Here is a 13,071-nt window from a genome sequence, read left to right on the forward strand (position 1 = left end):
TAAATAATTTCCTAGAAAGCTGGTTGTAATTTGGGGCTAATTATAGGTAATATATCTACATGAGCTAAGATTTGTGAAACTAGCCTCCAGGCAACAAACAGGAAAGTTTCCATTATTAAATTAACATTGAACGTCTATTTACTTGGGCTTCAGTAAGACGGAGTAAATTCCTGTTTTCCATTTAATGTGGACTAAATGAAATCATCAACGCTTTTGAGGAAATCATCAGGACATGATATGGAAACTACAGACATGAGAGTGTCACTAATATCCCTCATTCCCTTGAAAAAGTGCTCATCGATTTTCTAATGCGACCTTTTTTGTGAGATCATCAGTAGTAACTGTTAAAGTCCGCACCCCTTTGTTAACTTCTAAAAATTCTAGGCAGTTTTTAAAGATTATAAAACAAAGCAGCAGTTGTAGGGTGTACATATATTGGAAACAGCAACTTAAAGTGCTGATAGCAGATAAAAGTAAATGCAAGATTTATCAAGCAGAGACTCTGTGGAGCAGATAACTGGTTCCACCGTGATGTTGGACCACTCTGCAGTATTGTTTATGCCTGAGAGTTTGATTGACACTGTACCGCCAGACAGAGCACTGAACAGGCTGTAACACGAGCTCAAGACTCCTTTGTTCGCTGTGTCTGACCTCTTTTCCAAAGAACCTGTGAACTACAGTGACGACAAAGTGCTACAGCGCAGCCGACAGACTAAAGTTTCCTATAGACCGTATAGGATCGCTGTCTGTGTGTCACGTCTGTTGTTCGACATCAATAGGAGTCACCTGAACTGTCTGTGTTCCGCTTGAATTATACAAACCCTACAATGTGCATGTGTGTGTGTGTGTTTCAGTGGTCAGCAACGTCAGCGACCTGCTCGGTCTGGACTCCTTTCAGCTGTCGGAGGTGTTGACCCAGCGCTCCATGATCCTCAGAGGAGAGGAGATCTGCTCCCCCCTCACCGTGGAGCAGGTAGCAACACATCCAATCCGATCCCTCTTCTGCTGCTCGCTACATAAATCATGCAATTAATGCAAAAGAACATTTGCTTTCCTCTAGTTCCCAGATGTCAGTGTAATAAGCTCAGGATTGGCTGGTAGGGATTCTACACTATCAAGAAACATACAGTCGGTGCATATTTGCCATCCCCTATCCTCACCCCATTCTCCCGTCCTGGTGACACACACACACACACACACACACACACACACACACACACACACACACACACACTAACACACAGCCTTTTTCTCCGGCGCTCTCCACCACATGCCTCCCCAGATCCCTTGCGTGACTCCCAGCCATTTCCTGCTTTTTGTCTGCCAGATTCCAGGCACAATAAAGCCATCGTGATAGTGATCTGAGTCAAAAGCACAATAGCCCCAATGACTGGGGGTGAAGTAAGAGTCTTCTCCTCTGGAGGCAGTGCAGCCAGGCACCGAGACGCTGCCTTAATAACTCGCCTCTTTCCCGGGCTTCCATTGTCCACGCTGGAGTCTGTAATTAATGTGAATATTTCACAAGTCTTCATTTTGCATGTGTTATCCTTTTCACCATATGCCGCAAGAACATTCTGACACATGACACAATCATTCTTGGCGGAGCTCGGCCCTCTCGGCCCACTCGTTCCCGTAAATGTCAGCGAATATGCAGGATGGACCTTTTACTATTATCGCAGGGACACGAAAGTCACAAGAAAGCTTTTCATCAGCAGACAAAGAACTTGTGCTGTCACCCTGCTGCTGCTTGTTCTGCCTGGCCTTTGAAGCAACTTGTCTCTTAATAGAGTTCATTATTCCAGTCCTGGAGTCGGCAAGAATGACTTCTTCTCACAACGGCCAGGGGTCACTCCCCCTCGCGACTGCCTGCAGTAGCCCTCCTCCTCCTCTTCCCCCTCCTCACCCCTCCGTCCTGGACAAACAGCCATTCTTCTCACCCCTGTGACGGAGATCCTGGAGCCACCAGCGCTCGGTTCACACCCGCTAGCTGCAAGAGGTGACTGGGCATGATGGATTACTCAAAAGCCCAGGAGCATTGTTGCCCCAAATACAGTACACGCCGCCACAACGCTTGTTTTGTTTTCGATTCGAGCACAATACCTGTGGAGGAAGTGTAGCTGGCGAGCTCCAGCTTTTTGTATTCGCACACAGATGATGTCTGGCTCAAAGGCAGACTTCACGGGCAGCGGGGAGAAAATCAGAGTCGACTCAGATGGTGATTAGAAATAGATTCTGCTTCTGGAGTTTTAAGCGAGTGTCACAAATTATAGTGTTTATCCTGTCAATCACAGAGAAGTTATGTGTGTAGTTTTTAATAGAATAGATGGCAAAAAAATGAGCTGTTTTGATTTTGTTCGGACTGCCTGATCTGGCCCAGCAAATACCAATAAAAGACTCTCTGTTATTTTTAGCACTTGACATCAATTGAAGCTTTAAATTTAACTTTGACAGTTTCCACAATCAGCAGATCTTTTTTTTTGTTCTCAGACTAAACATGATTGTCAGAGATGTGTGTTCTGCTTGAAAAAGTCTCACCTGTTTGACCGACTTACATCCTCTGTCCTGACTTTTACTGAAGTCGATGCAGCAACACAACAATTCAGAAATATGGGATTCTTTTTAACCCTCTGAACCCCAAAACCTGCCAGTGTTGTTGAAATTCATTCACATGTTGTTCCATCGGAAAATAGAATCAAATCTCAGCTCGTTCTCATGTCTCATTTCAAGATGTCTTTTTTTAAGTGTATTCCCTTTGTACCAGCCAGACACTAAAAAATTCGGTCCTCCTCGTCTCAACCTTGAAGCTATTACTGACTCAGCTGTGACCGACAGACATGTGGCAAAAATTCAGGGACTTTTTGGCTGAACTGGGCTGAAATGCAGACTGTCTGTGCAAAGCAGAGAGGAGACGAGTATGGAAACGAATTAAAAACATTTGTGTTGTAAAATATCTACAATATGTAGAGCCACTATTGTTTTGCCAGTATTGGTAACACCTGGGGGTACTGCACATGGCTTTTTTTTTTTTCATTTTTGTAAATAATGAAAGAAATTAAACTTTAATTTTTCATAATTTCTTGCATTGTAATTGTGTTATACTGCACAAAACATATATATTTTTAAAAATTTTATCTACTTCTAGTCATGGTTGTGCTACTTTCTGTCATGAATCTTATTTTTAATAGTAACGAGGAACTGTAGCTGTTAAATAATGTATTGCAGTGAAAGTTCTCAATGAAATATAATAGAATGTAAGTACAAGATGGCAAAAAAAAAAGCATTTAAATGCTCTAATAAAATGCCTAGAAATATTCCTAGATGCTTTCCACCTCTGGTATCATCTGCCTTCTAGCATCGTGACCCTATTTGGCTGCATAACCTTTGTGTCTCTGTGGACGGAGTATCTGAGGAGGTGTTATTCCCTTTTGCTGTGTTTATAAAAGACAGAATATAAAACTAGAGGCGAGCTTGTGTGTGCGTTACTCTGATTTGTCTTTACTTTCGCTGGATTTCTGTAACACAACAATGCCGCCTGCTGTGCGTCACGCTTCAGATCTGTAGGCGATAAGCGCCGCTGTATGTTGTGAAAACAGACGTTGTCTTAACTGCAGACAGACGCTGACATAACACACCTTTGTCTTCGAGCCACTATCTGTTTTAGGGACACACGGCTGAGGCCTCACACACAGCCGTCAGTGAAACAGGCCACCGTGTTGTTTTTAACCTGTTTAACCACCATCCGATAGACGTGGTGAAATGTGCGAGTTGGGCTGTTGTGTTTAGGATACAGTCTGCAAGGTTTCCTCTCTTTTATTATTTATGCCTGACTTGGTATCCATGGTAACCGTTATCTCTTTGTGTCATGATCTGCAGGCAGTGGACTCGCGGGACTCGGTCGCCATGGCGCTGTACTCGCAGTGTTTCTCCTGGATCATAATGAGGATCAACCAGAAGATCAAAGGCAAAGACAACTTCAAGTCCATCGGCATCCTGGACATCTTCGGCTTTGAGAACTTTGAGGTGAAACGCCGTTCGTTTGATTTAAGCACAACAACAACAACAACAACAAAGCAAAAAATCCATATTCCTGATTTAAATCTCCTGGTAACGTAACTTAGATTTCTAACAAACTTTCTGCCATTTTTTTTTTTGTATTCCTTTTTTCTCTGTGGCCTTCTTTCCAGTTTGAGAAATTTGGAAAAGGTTGATGTCATGTAGTAAAACATCCCACAGCTGCACCTTTTTGTATTTTTAGACTTAGACTTAGATAAACTTTATTGATCCACAAGGGAAATTATCTGATCACAGTAGCAACACAAAATAGATAATTATATAAGAATATATTAAAAAAAATAAAATGAAAAAAGTTTTAAAAAATTTTAAAAACTAAAAAATTGTAATCAAAATTAGATTGTGGCAAGTTTGGTCACTGGCAGGTGAGTTTTTTTTTGTTTGTTTTTTTCTTTTTTCTTTTTTTAAATATATCACACCTAAAGCTGTTTTTTTTACCCTCTCTACTCCAAAACCTGTGGGTGTATTTAAAAGGTTGTTGCATTTAAGATCACAAAACTGGCATCATTTCTCAGAGCCCGAAAGCAAAAAAACAGTCAGGTTTTGAACCTTCCAATGGTCCTTGAACGTCTCATCTGTGACATGGTGTTCTGTGAGAAAACTTAACCACATCTAAGCTTAAGATCATGCTCACTTTATTCTACATGCCTCATTTAAACATTTCCCAAAAAGTAAACTATGCCCTCTCACCAGATTTTGTGAAAAACACCAATCTGTGTTCCCTGCTGTGACTAAGAAGCGAATTCAGGGGAAAAAAATTCAGGGACTTTTTGGTGGAACTGGGTGTGAACTGCAGGCTGTGTTTACACGGAGCAGACGGGAGAAAAGCATGGAAATGAGTTAAAAATGGTGAAAGTAGTAACACAGCACATAGTACATAAGTATCTGTAACACCTTTGGGTACCGGGAGAAATGTTGTACATGTTGATTTCAAGTTTGAATTTCTTTGATAAATAAGAAGAATTAAAACTTTTTTGTTTTGTTCTAATCAAGATGGCATCAAAACCTTTTCATACTGCACTAAGCTGAGTTTTATCTGCCTCTAGTCATGATTATGCTGTTTCCATAGAGGTGCAAGAGGAGAAAAAGGCCAGAAACCACTTGTGGATCAGACGTTTGTAACTTATTTAGACGTAAACATTTAAAATTTGAAGCCAATTTTTATTTAAAATCATCATTTCCAACTTTATTTTAATGATTTCAAATTTATAGCCGTTAATCATATTAAGACTTACAAATAGTAAAACAAAACGACTTGTTGATTTATGCGATTTGCAAAGAAGAACTGATGAAAGATGACACAAAAGTGCATTTGGATTGTTGTTACTTCATTTACATGAATCCACTGAAGGGGAAAGTTGCTCAGTGCTCACCTCAAATCTGAGTTCAACATTTGCATAGCATGTACAGGGATGAGTTTGTGATATCACTGTGAGTTTTTAAAGCCAATCATGGTCCAATATCCAACACTTGAAACTTTCGTTGCATACACAATGACAATGAAACGGCAAAAACAGACTTTTTAGTGTTATTTGTGCAAAAAAAACCCAAAAACACATCAAATACAAAATATCACTGAAAGCATTTAATATTTTATATGTGTCAAATGTCTGTAGAGTATATTTTCGCTGCAGAACTGATGAAATCATGCTCTTCCATTCTGCAGGTGAACCGGTTTGAACAATTTAACATCAACTACGCCAACGAGAAACTCCAGGAGTATTTCAACAAGCACATCTTCTCACTGGAGCAGCTGGAATACAACAGGTCAGAAGCTTTTATATGTCTAAGAAATATCTACACGTTTGTAGGCTTGTACACTGGAAGCAGACCAAGACTTTGCATGCACTTGAGGCTGTCTCACAGACAGACAGACAGACAGACAGAGCTGAGTGTGGGGGTTGGGCCCCCTCATGACGATGCAGGCAAACTGCCAGACGTTTGGAATCGGTTCAGTTTCTCCCACAGCCAGTTGTTTTCTGCTATAATGGGCCAGCAGCCTGGACATGGCTCATTTCATCACATGTTTGTGCTGGATAATACTCCCATTGTGTCCTCCTAGTTGTTTATATTTATATATATATGCATGGTGTGTCTGTGTGTGTGTTTGTCCTCGCAGGGAGGGGATCCAGTGGGAAGCCATAGACTGGATGGATAACGCCGAGTGTCTGGATCTCATAGAAAAGGTAACAGACAGTCGGACCCTGAGAGAGCAAAGTCATCACCAGGATCGACCGCTAACCACCATCCAGAGGCTGGCTGACCCAGACGCCACACTGTGCTTACACTGACTCCCATCTCCCAGTCTATCATTATATAGTCTCATTTTGCATGTTGTTTGCACAGTAATGCACACCAGTCAGCGGTTGGAGGTACGGTTGAAGTAAAGCATGAGGACAATTTGTGTTATTTTACCACCATAGTTATAATGATGTTAAAGCTGAGCCTCTACAAAGGTGGGCTTGTGTTTAAAATCACAAACTTGGAAGGTTCAGAGGAAGCAAAAAAAAAACAAAAAACACCCCACTACGACTGTTTGTCCCCACATATACTTGCGATTTTTGCTTTATTATTAGATGATTGCCACGTTAGAGTGACTGTGTGAATTAAACACCATGCCTGCTCACTGAACCCTCTCTTCAGATATAAAAGAGAAAATTGAATGAATTACTTTGCTGTTTCCTTGATGTATTGTTATAGCAAAAGCTGCCAGATGTGCCCCATTGGGATTATAACTAGTTCCATCATGATTGCGGTGAGTTTCACTCTCTCTCTGCTCCTCTCTCCCTCTCTGTGTGTCTCCCCCTTTAGAAACTGGGCATGTTGGCTCTCATCAATGAGGAGAGTCGCTTCCCCAAAGGCACCGACTACACCCTCCTGGAGAAACTGCACAGTCGACACGCAGTGAGTGCACGCATGAAAACTGGCACAGCTCTTTCACACATGCAGCAGCAGCAGCAGCAGCAGCAGCAGCAGCAGCAGCAGCAGCAGCACACCCTCGTCCCTCCCAGACAGAAACTCATAAAGCCGTAAAAATGACCCATATCCGTCCAACCAAAGCTCCTTAACCCGCGTTGAGGAAATGCCTTCGCCACCCCGCCGGCTCAGACGACGGCCTCAAAGAGTTAAACCTCCGTCCCGGCTGATGAATCGCCCGCTGCATTGAACGTCTGTGCAGCAGTTGCACACGCCCCCGCGGGCTCTCACGTACAAACACAACAATGCTGAAATGCGATCAGCCATTCTGCAGATCTGATCGGCTTTTGTGCGCAGGAGAAAAGAGTGTCCTCAGAAAACCCCGCAGAGTTTTCTAAGGCGGACGGAAAAAACAAGAGAGCCACAGAGTGAGACCTTAGCAACGCCTGACCTCTCCCTGAGGTGTTTACCTTCGCTGCTGATCCAGGTGTTACGGTTTGAGGTCACGGTCTCAGGATTAGAGATTATTTCTCTCACGTCGTGCAAAGGGAGGGGAAACAATTAGTCCATGGTCGTTAAACTGATAAACAACAATTTTGCTAATGGATGGGTGAAGTTTAGTTTGAATAGGTTTTAAAATGTTCATGTTTCAGCACCTCAGCAGACACAGAAGCATTCTCAATATGGATGTAATGAATCTTGGTGTGTAGAAATATAAATTCCCAACAAAAAAACAGAATGCCTAAGACCTGACTGTGTACCTTACTATCATAGGTGCTGTGAGATGACATGTTGTTAATTGGTGCTATATAAATAAAATTGGATTGAATTAGATAGAAAACAGGAAATAAAAGGGAAAAGTAGAGCTGATTAGTTTAAAATCTTGAACAAAACCGATAATATGCACAAGTTAGGTTTCAAAAAAGAAGCTAATCCACATTCATTTTGTATCGAGGTATTGCAGAAATGATTTTTCTCACATGGACAGAAAGTTGTAGCGACTGAAACACTATTTTTTTGCAAATCAGTTCTCGTTATCCTCAAAAACTGTTTTCATAGCCTATATATGTACTGATTTTTGGATACGAAAGCATTGCAATGCAAAGCGAAACATCAAATCAGGCTCTATGACAGATATTTTTTGGCTTTTTTCTGGACATTTTAAAGATGAACAAAAAGTTATTGATCAGTCTAAACATGATTTGTTGCTGCCCCAGATCAGTTTTCTTCTGAACTCCTGGAGGACTCATTGTCCTCTGTGCTCTGCTTCATTTGATTGTAACTAATTAAATAGACATGAACTGCATTTCTAAAAAATCTGTGGTCTCTTTGTCCTCTCTTCCCCAGACAAACCCATACTATGTGAAGCCCAGAGTGACTGACCACCAGTTTGGCATCAAGCACTACGCTGGAGAGGTAGTTAACAGCACTTACACACACACACACACACACAGATACAGAGTCAGAGCGAAAACCTGTTCCTTTTTTGCTTCCTGAATTAACAGTTTGGGGAAGTGAGGTAGTTTTTTGGACGGGCGGCGGGATCCTCTTTGCCAAAAATCTCCTACGGGATGTTGATGTCTCACCCCTCCTCCACTGTCTTTTCCCTGAGTCAGGAGAAAAGGCCGTCATGTTCCCCGTCCTTTGCTTACGCGATGATTGCTCCTGATGGAAGCGTAAGAAAAGGGCAAGAAGAGATCAGGGCAGAGGGACAAATGCAGAGATTGAATGGGGCAAGGGGGGAGGGGGGGAAGGGGCATGGGGGTGGGATGTGGGGCAAGAGCAGAAAGATTCGCCTTCATAAAGAATGGCTTTATGAAGCCTGCTTCAGACAAGGTCTCCTCAGTGTGAGTGTGGCAGCTCAGTCACAAGCCTGGCATGGATGACTATGGTAATGACCTGGTCCAGAGAGGACAGCCAGGCCAGCCAGTTGTTCTCTCCCTCCCTCTCCCTCTCCCTCCCGCCAGCGTGCCTCTCCAGAGTGCGTAGTCATTTCTCTGAAAGCTCTTTCTGTTACTTGAAATGGTGCTGCGAGGTTAGTGGGGGAAACTGTAGCATCCTCCCAGAGATTTGATTATCTGTGCGGTGCCAGAGACATGCAGCTAATTCAAGTTAAGTCCCTAATTTGTCTGACGCAAACCTTAAAAAACAAGACACCACATCTTGTGAACTCACTGGTAACGACAGTAACAGCACAGTGTTGTATATAAATTGTACCGTGAGTTATTGCGTTATGACGACTCTGTGTGCGATTCTCCTTGACAAACCCATTTTGCTGTGAAATCGTGAGACCATCCCAGTTAACAGAACTGACACAGAAAGCCTGTTATATGAGTCTGTTCCATTGAAAGAGCAATGCAGTGTAATTAGTGCGTCTGCAATTTATAAATACAAGTGTCGTCAAGTTCGGATCTCATGGCTCCCCGTGAGGCCTCGAGGCTTGGCAGTGGAGGATGGGGACTCTTATTACATTGTTGTATACACACACAAAGCTGTCAATAGAAGCTCACGTATGCAAATGTACACGTATTTGCATACAGATACAGATTACAGCACGTTTTTTTTTGGCATAATATATTTTAGATGAACACACAAAAGTGTTACTGTGGATGAGAGTGAGCGTAGAGGTGGCGCGTCGCAAAGATGAACTCAACAGGTGACTGCATTAGCACAGACGAGACCCGCCTCCCTCGTCTTTGCTCACGCCGAGGCTGTAAATCATTCGCGTCCCACTTTGTGTGTGAATGCATCTTTGACTATTCAAGGCCTATATTGAATGACGTGTGTTTGGAAGTTTGGATCATCTGCACTTGCAAAAACATTTAACAGACTCGTGGTTAATTTTCTTTTATTGACGTTTTGCACAAAGTGTCTGCACACCCTAGGAACAAATATGCCATGGTTGTAAATTATAACAGAAAACCTTCTTTATATCTTATTCAGCTCTACAGATATTAGCCACTGACTTTAATAACTGGAAAAATAAGAAAAATTAAGCCAAACCAGGTTTTATAATGCTGAAAATTCATTACTTGTGCTCACATAAATTCATACACTGACATTTATTTTCTTGTGCTTATGATTTATGATAGTTCTTTGTCTGTTTTCTAGCCCTTATGAATGCGTCTGTGTTGTCTTACATCCGTTTAGGTGCTTTACGATGTGCGTGGAATCCTAGAGAAGAACAGAGACACCTTCAGAGACGACATCTTGTTCATCCTCAAAGACAGCAGGTGAGCTCTTTTCCTCTCAATGCTCAACACACTCCTATATGATCCAGTGTCTACAATCACATGTCTGTCTGCAGGCTCGACTTCATCTACGACCTCTTTGAGCGCGTCGGCAGCAGAAGCGGCGACGAGACCCTGAAGATGGGAACGGCCCGACGCAAGCCCACCGTCAGCTCTCAGTTCAGGGTGAGACCGAAGCTCCCGTGACCTCGATATCGCTCCTAGTTTCCCCGCTCATGACTGTACGATTGTGTCATCGCGCTGACAACGAGTTAATTGTGCCCCCATGTGCTACTGCGCGGAGCGATCACTCACTTAACCCTGAATGTTACGCCTGCTGTCTTGGCATGATGAGCGCGAGGGCACGGATAGAAAATAGAGGATTTGAAATGACAAGGGGGAGGGAGGAGAGTGCTGTCCGTGCATTTGATCTGCAGAGGATGATGGGTGATGAGCTGTGTGAAATATGTGGCTGTGAGCTAGGTTGGGGAGGGGGGCAGGGGGAAGAGGTGGAGGACTTAGCTTTGCATGTCCCAAACTGCAATATGGAGAGAAGGAGCAGGGGAGGATTTGGCAGGCTGCCCCGGCCTACAGCTCCTAAAGCCAGGGGATTAGGGTTGATGGCTGGGCAGAGAGGGGCCAACCAGGGGCCAATCATGCTCAGCTCTGCCAGGCCAGTCCTCGCTGGAGACAGACTGTCTGAGGCAGGGAGGAAAGCGAGGCTGAAAAGAGGCTGTGAGGTTCAAGGGTCCTCCGAGTGTGTGTTTGTACATGTGTGTCTCTTAAGGTAAACATGGACTGAGTAATTCTGTAAATGATGGAAACTACAATCACTCTAACTCTGTTCATGCCAAAACTGGTCACACTAATCCTTTCTAATGATGCACATAGACAAAAGTTCAGAGCAAAGAAGAAAAGCACAGAACAAACGACACATAAATATCTACACATGCATTTATACGTTTGTCTTCTCTGCTTCCTCGGTCTTTATCCTCTTGTTGCTGATGTGTTTCAGGACTCTCTCCACTCCCTGATGGCCACACTAAGTGCCTCCAATCCCTTTTTTGTACGCTGCATCAAACCAAACATGGACAAGGTAGGTCATGCAAATTTCATTGCACTGAAAAAAAAAAAATAAAAATGTCAGAATCTCTGCCAGGTCCTCTCAAGGTCAGCGCCTGAGAAGTTAAACCTCCTTGGTGCTATTCATAGTTCCCATTGCTCCGAGCTAATATTTAGTCTTGTTGTTTCTATGCGCCTGTGAGCCCTGCTAAGAAGAGAGTAAATTTGCAGTGTAATCACGGGCATTAACTCAAAGTCATATAAGTGATTCACATTGAAAAGTAACTTTTCCTTTCCTTGCTAATAAACTCATATTACTGTCTCGCTTTGGTGCAAAGATTCTCATTGTACTCCTCACATAAAAGGCCTGTGTACCAGCGCATTCCTGCCACTTTAGCCTCTTTACCAGAGGTCAGAGGTCGCCGTTGGCCACTCCAGCTGCAGCGGCTTGGCTGATGCTCCGCTGATCTGGCTGCATCGGTGGAATGCCAAGATAAGACCACAGCGCTGTGGCTGTGGTTCATCTAGCAGGACATTTATTTACTACGTCTCTATTCCTTCGCTGCTCTTTACCACATCACTGCAAGCCGTTTCAAAATCACTGTTATCCAATATTGGATAGCTAAGAGTGTTGGTTATATTATGTTTCTTTATTGTCTGTGTGACTGGCTGCCATGCAATCCAGTGGCATTCTCTCTGTTACTGTTATTATTGTACACAGTGTGGTGATTGTCCTCTCGGCTCCTTACCTCCCACTCCCTATGCGTCATTCCACACCTTCTCGCTTACTTGTTAGCATGGAAACTGCACTATCCTCTCACCCTCTTTACTCTTTACCCACCTCCTTTTTTTTTTTTTTTCCTTCCTTCCTCTCTCAAGTGTCCCCTGCTTTCATTGGCAAGTGTGCCTCGCATTCGCTCACCTGGCTTCGGCTGGTCAAGATGGAACAAGCCGTGCCTCCGTTAATCCTGCAGTGTGACAGGATGGCATGCGCGGTCCTCTGGCATGATTACATGCATGTAAATACATATAAGACACCCCCCCACGCAAACGGTGTACTCCTGTGATTTACATCCACTACTTTTCTTGGAATGAATGCCACTGAGGGAAGGGTCAGCTTGTTTTTCACTCAAACGAGTCAACATGTCGTACCTCTTTCGGCTGCCTAAACCCTCCGCTAAAGAGCAGAGTTCAGGGCTCAGAGGGGCGCACGTTTATGTGTGTGTGTGTGTTTGATTATGAGCTTGAACACATGCGAGCGTGCGAGTGGCTTTTGTACCCGAGTGTGTCTGTTTCCATGCGTAGGGGGCATTAGCCTGTAATTAGATTGACACATTGAGGAATGCCGTGGTCCTGCGTGGGGCTTATGCAGCACCGTGTGCCCTCTGGGTGACAAATGGCCTTCGTGTGGACCTGAGCGATCCGGCAGCCTGTGTAGGGAGGCGGCAGACATCACAGATCCTCTCTGATAAGTAGGCCCGAGGATTATTGGTAACACTGCGAGCTGTGAACAATGCGGCTGATTATTCGAGAAAGAAAGGCCTCCCCCCCGGCTGCCGAGGTCTTGCTCAACACTGTTCGGGTTTCTCTCCGATGGTGTGTGTTTTCTTTTTAGTAACCCGATTGTTAATGTAAAATGATAGCACTCACCATGGTAATTTACTTTTTAGTTCAAGTTTAACTTGACTCAGCAGTAAGGCTATTTGAATAGGTGTGCCTGCAGTGTTTAGCCATCTTCCACTTACTGCAGTCGGGGAGGTTATATTTAGAGAACACATAGTTTCACACTAAA

General features: G+C 43.5%; 1 protein-coding gene across 1 annotated transcript in view; it reads left to right on the forward strand.

Moving 5' to 3' along the window:
- Positions 1 to 13,071, forward strand: part of myo10l3 (myosin X, like 3) — a 61,820-nt gene that overhangs the window by 32,497 nt on the left and 16,252 nt on the right. Inside the window, exons 11-19 of the mRNA XM_008299149.1 lie at positions 855 to 973; positions 3,874 to 4,020; positions 5,738 to 5,838; positions 6,191 to 6,257; positions 6,883 to 6,975; positions 8,335 to 8,403; positions 10,138 to 10,220; positions 10,295 to 10,403; positions 11,233 to 11,313. Coding sequence (XP_008297371.1) covers positions 855 to 973; positions 3,874 to 4,020; positions 5,738 to 5,838; positions 6,191 to 6,257; positions 6,883 to 6,975; positions 8,335 to 8,403; positions 10,138 to 10,220; positions 10,295 to 10,403; positions 11,233 to 11,313 — 869 coding nt within the window. The remainder of the gene's footprint in view (positions 1 to 854; positions 974 to 3,873; positions 4,021 to 5,737; positions 5,839 to 6,190; positions 6,258 to 6,882; positions 6,976 to 8,334; positions 8,404 to 10,137; positions 10,221 to 10,294; positions 10,404 to 11,232; positions 11,314 to 13,071) is intronic.

Source organism: Stegastes partitus, unplaced genomic scaffold (assembly GCF_000690725.1).
Source record: "Stegastes partitus isolate 25-593 unplaced genomic scaffold, Stegastes_partitus-1.0.2 Scaffold1383, whole genome shotgun sequence".
Lineage (NCBI taxonomy): Eukaryota > Metazoa > Chordata > Actinopteri > Pomacentridae > Stegastes > Stegastes partitus.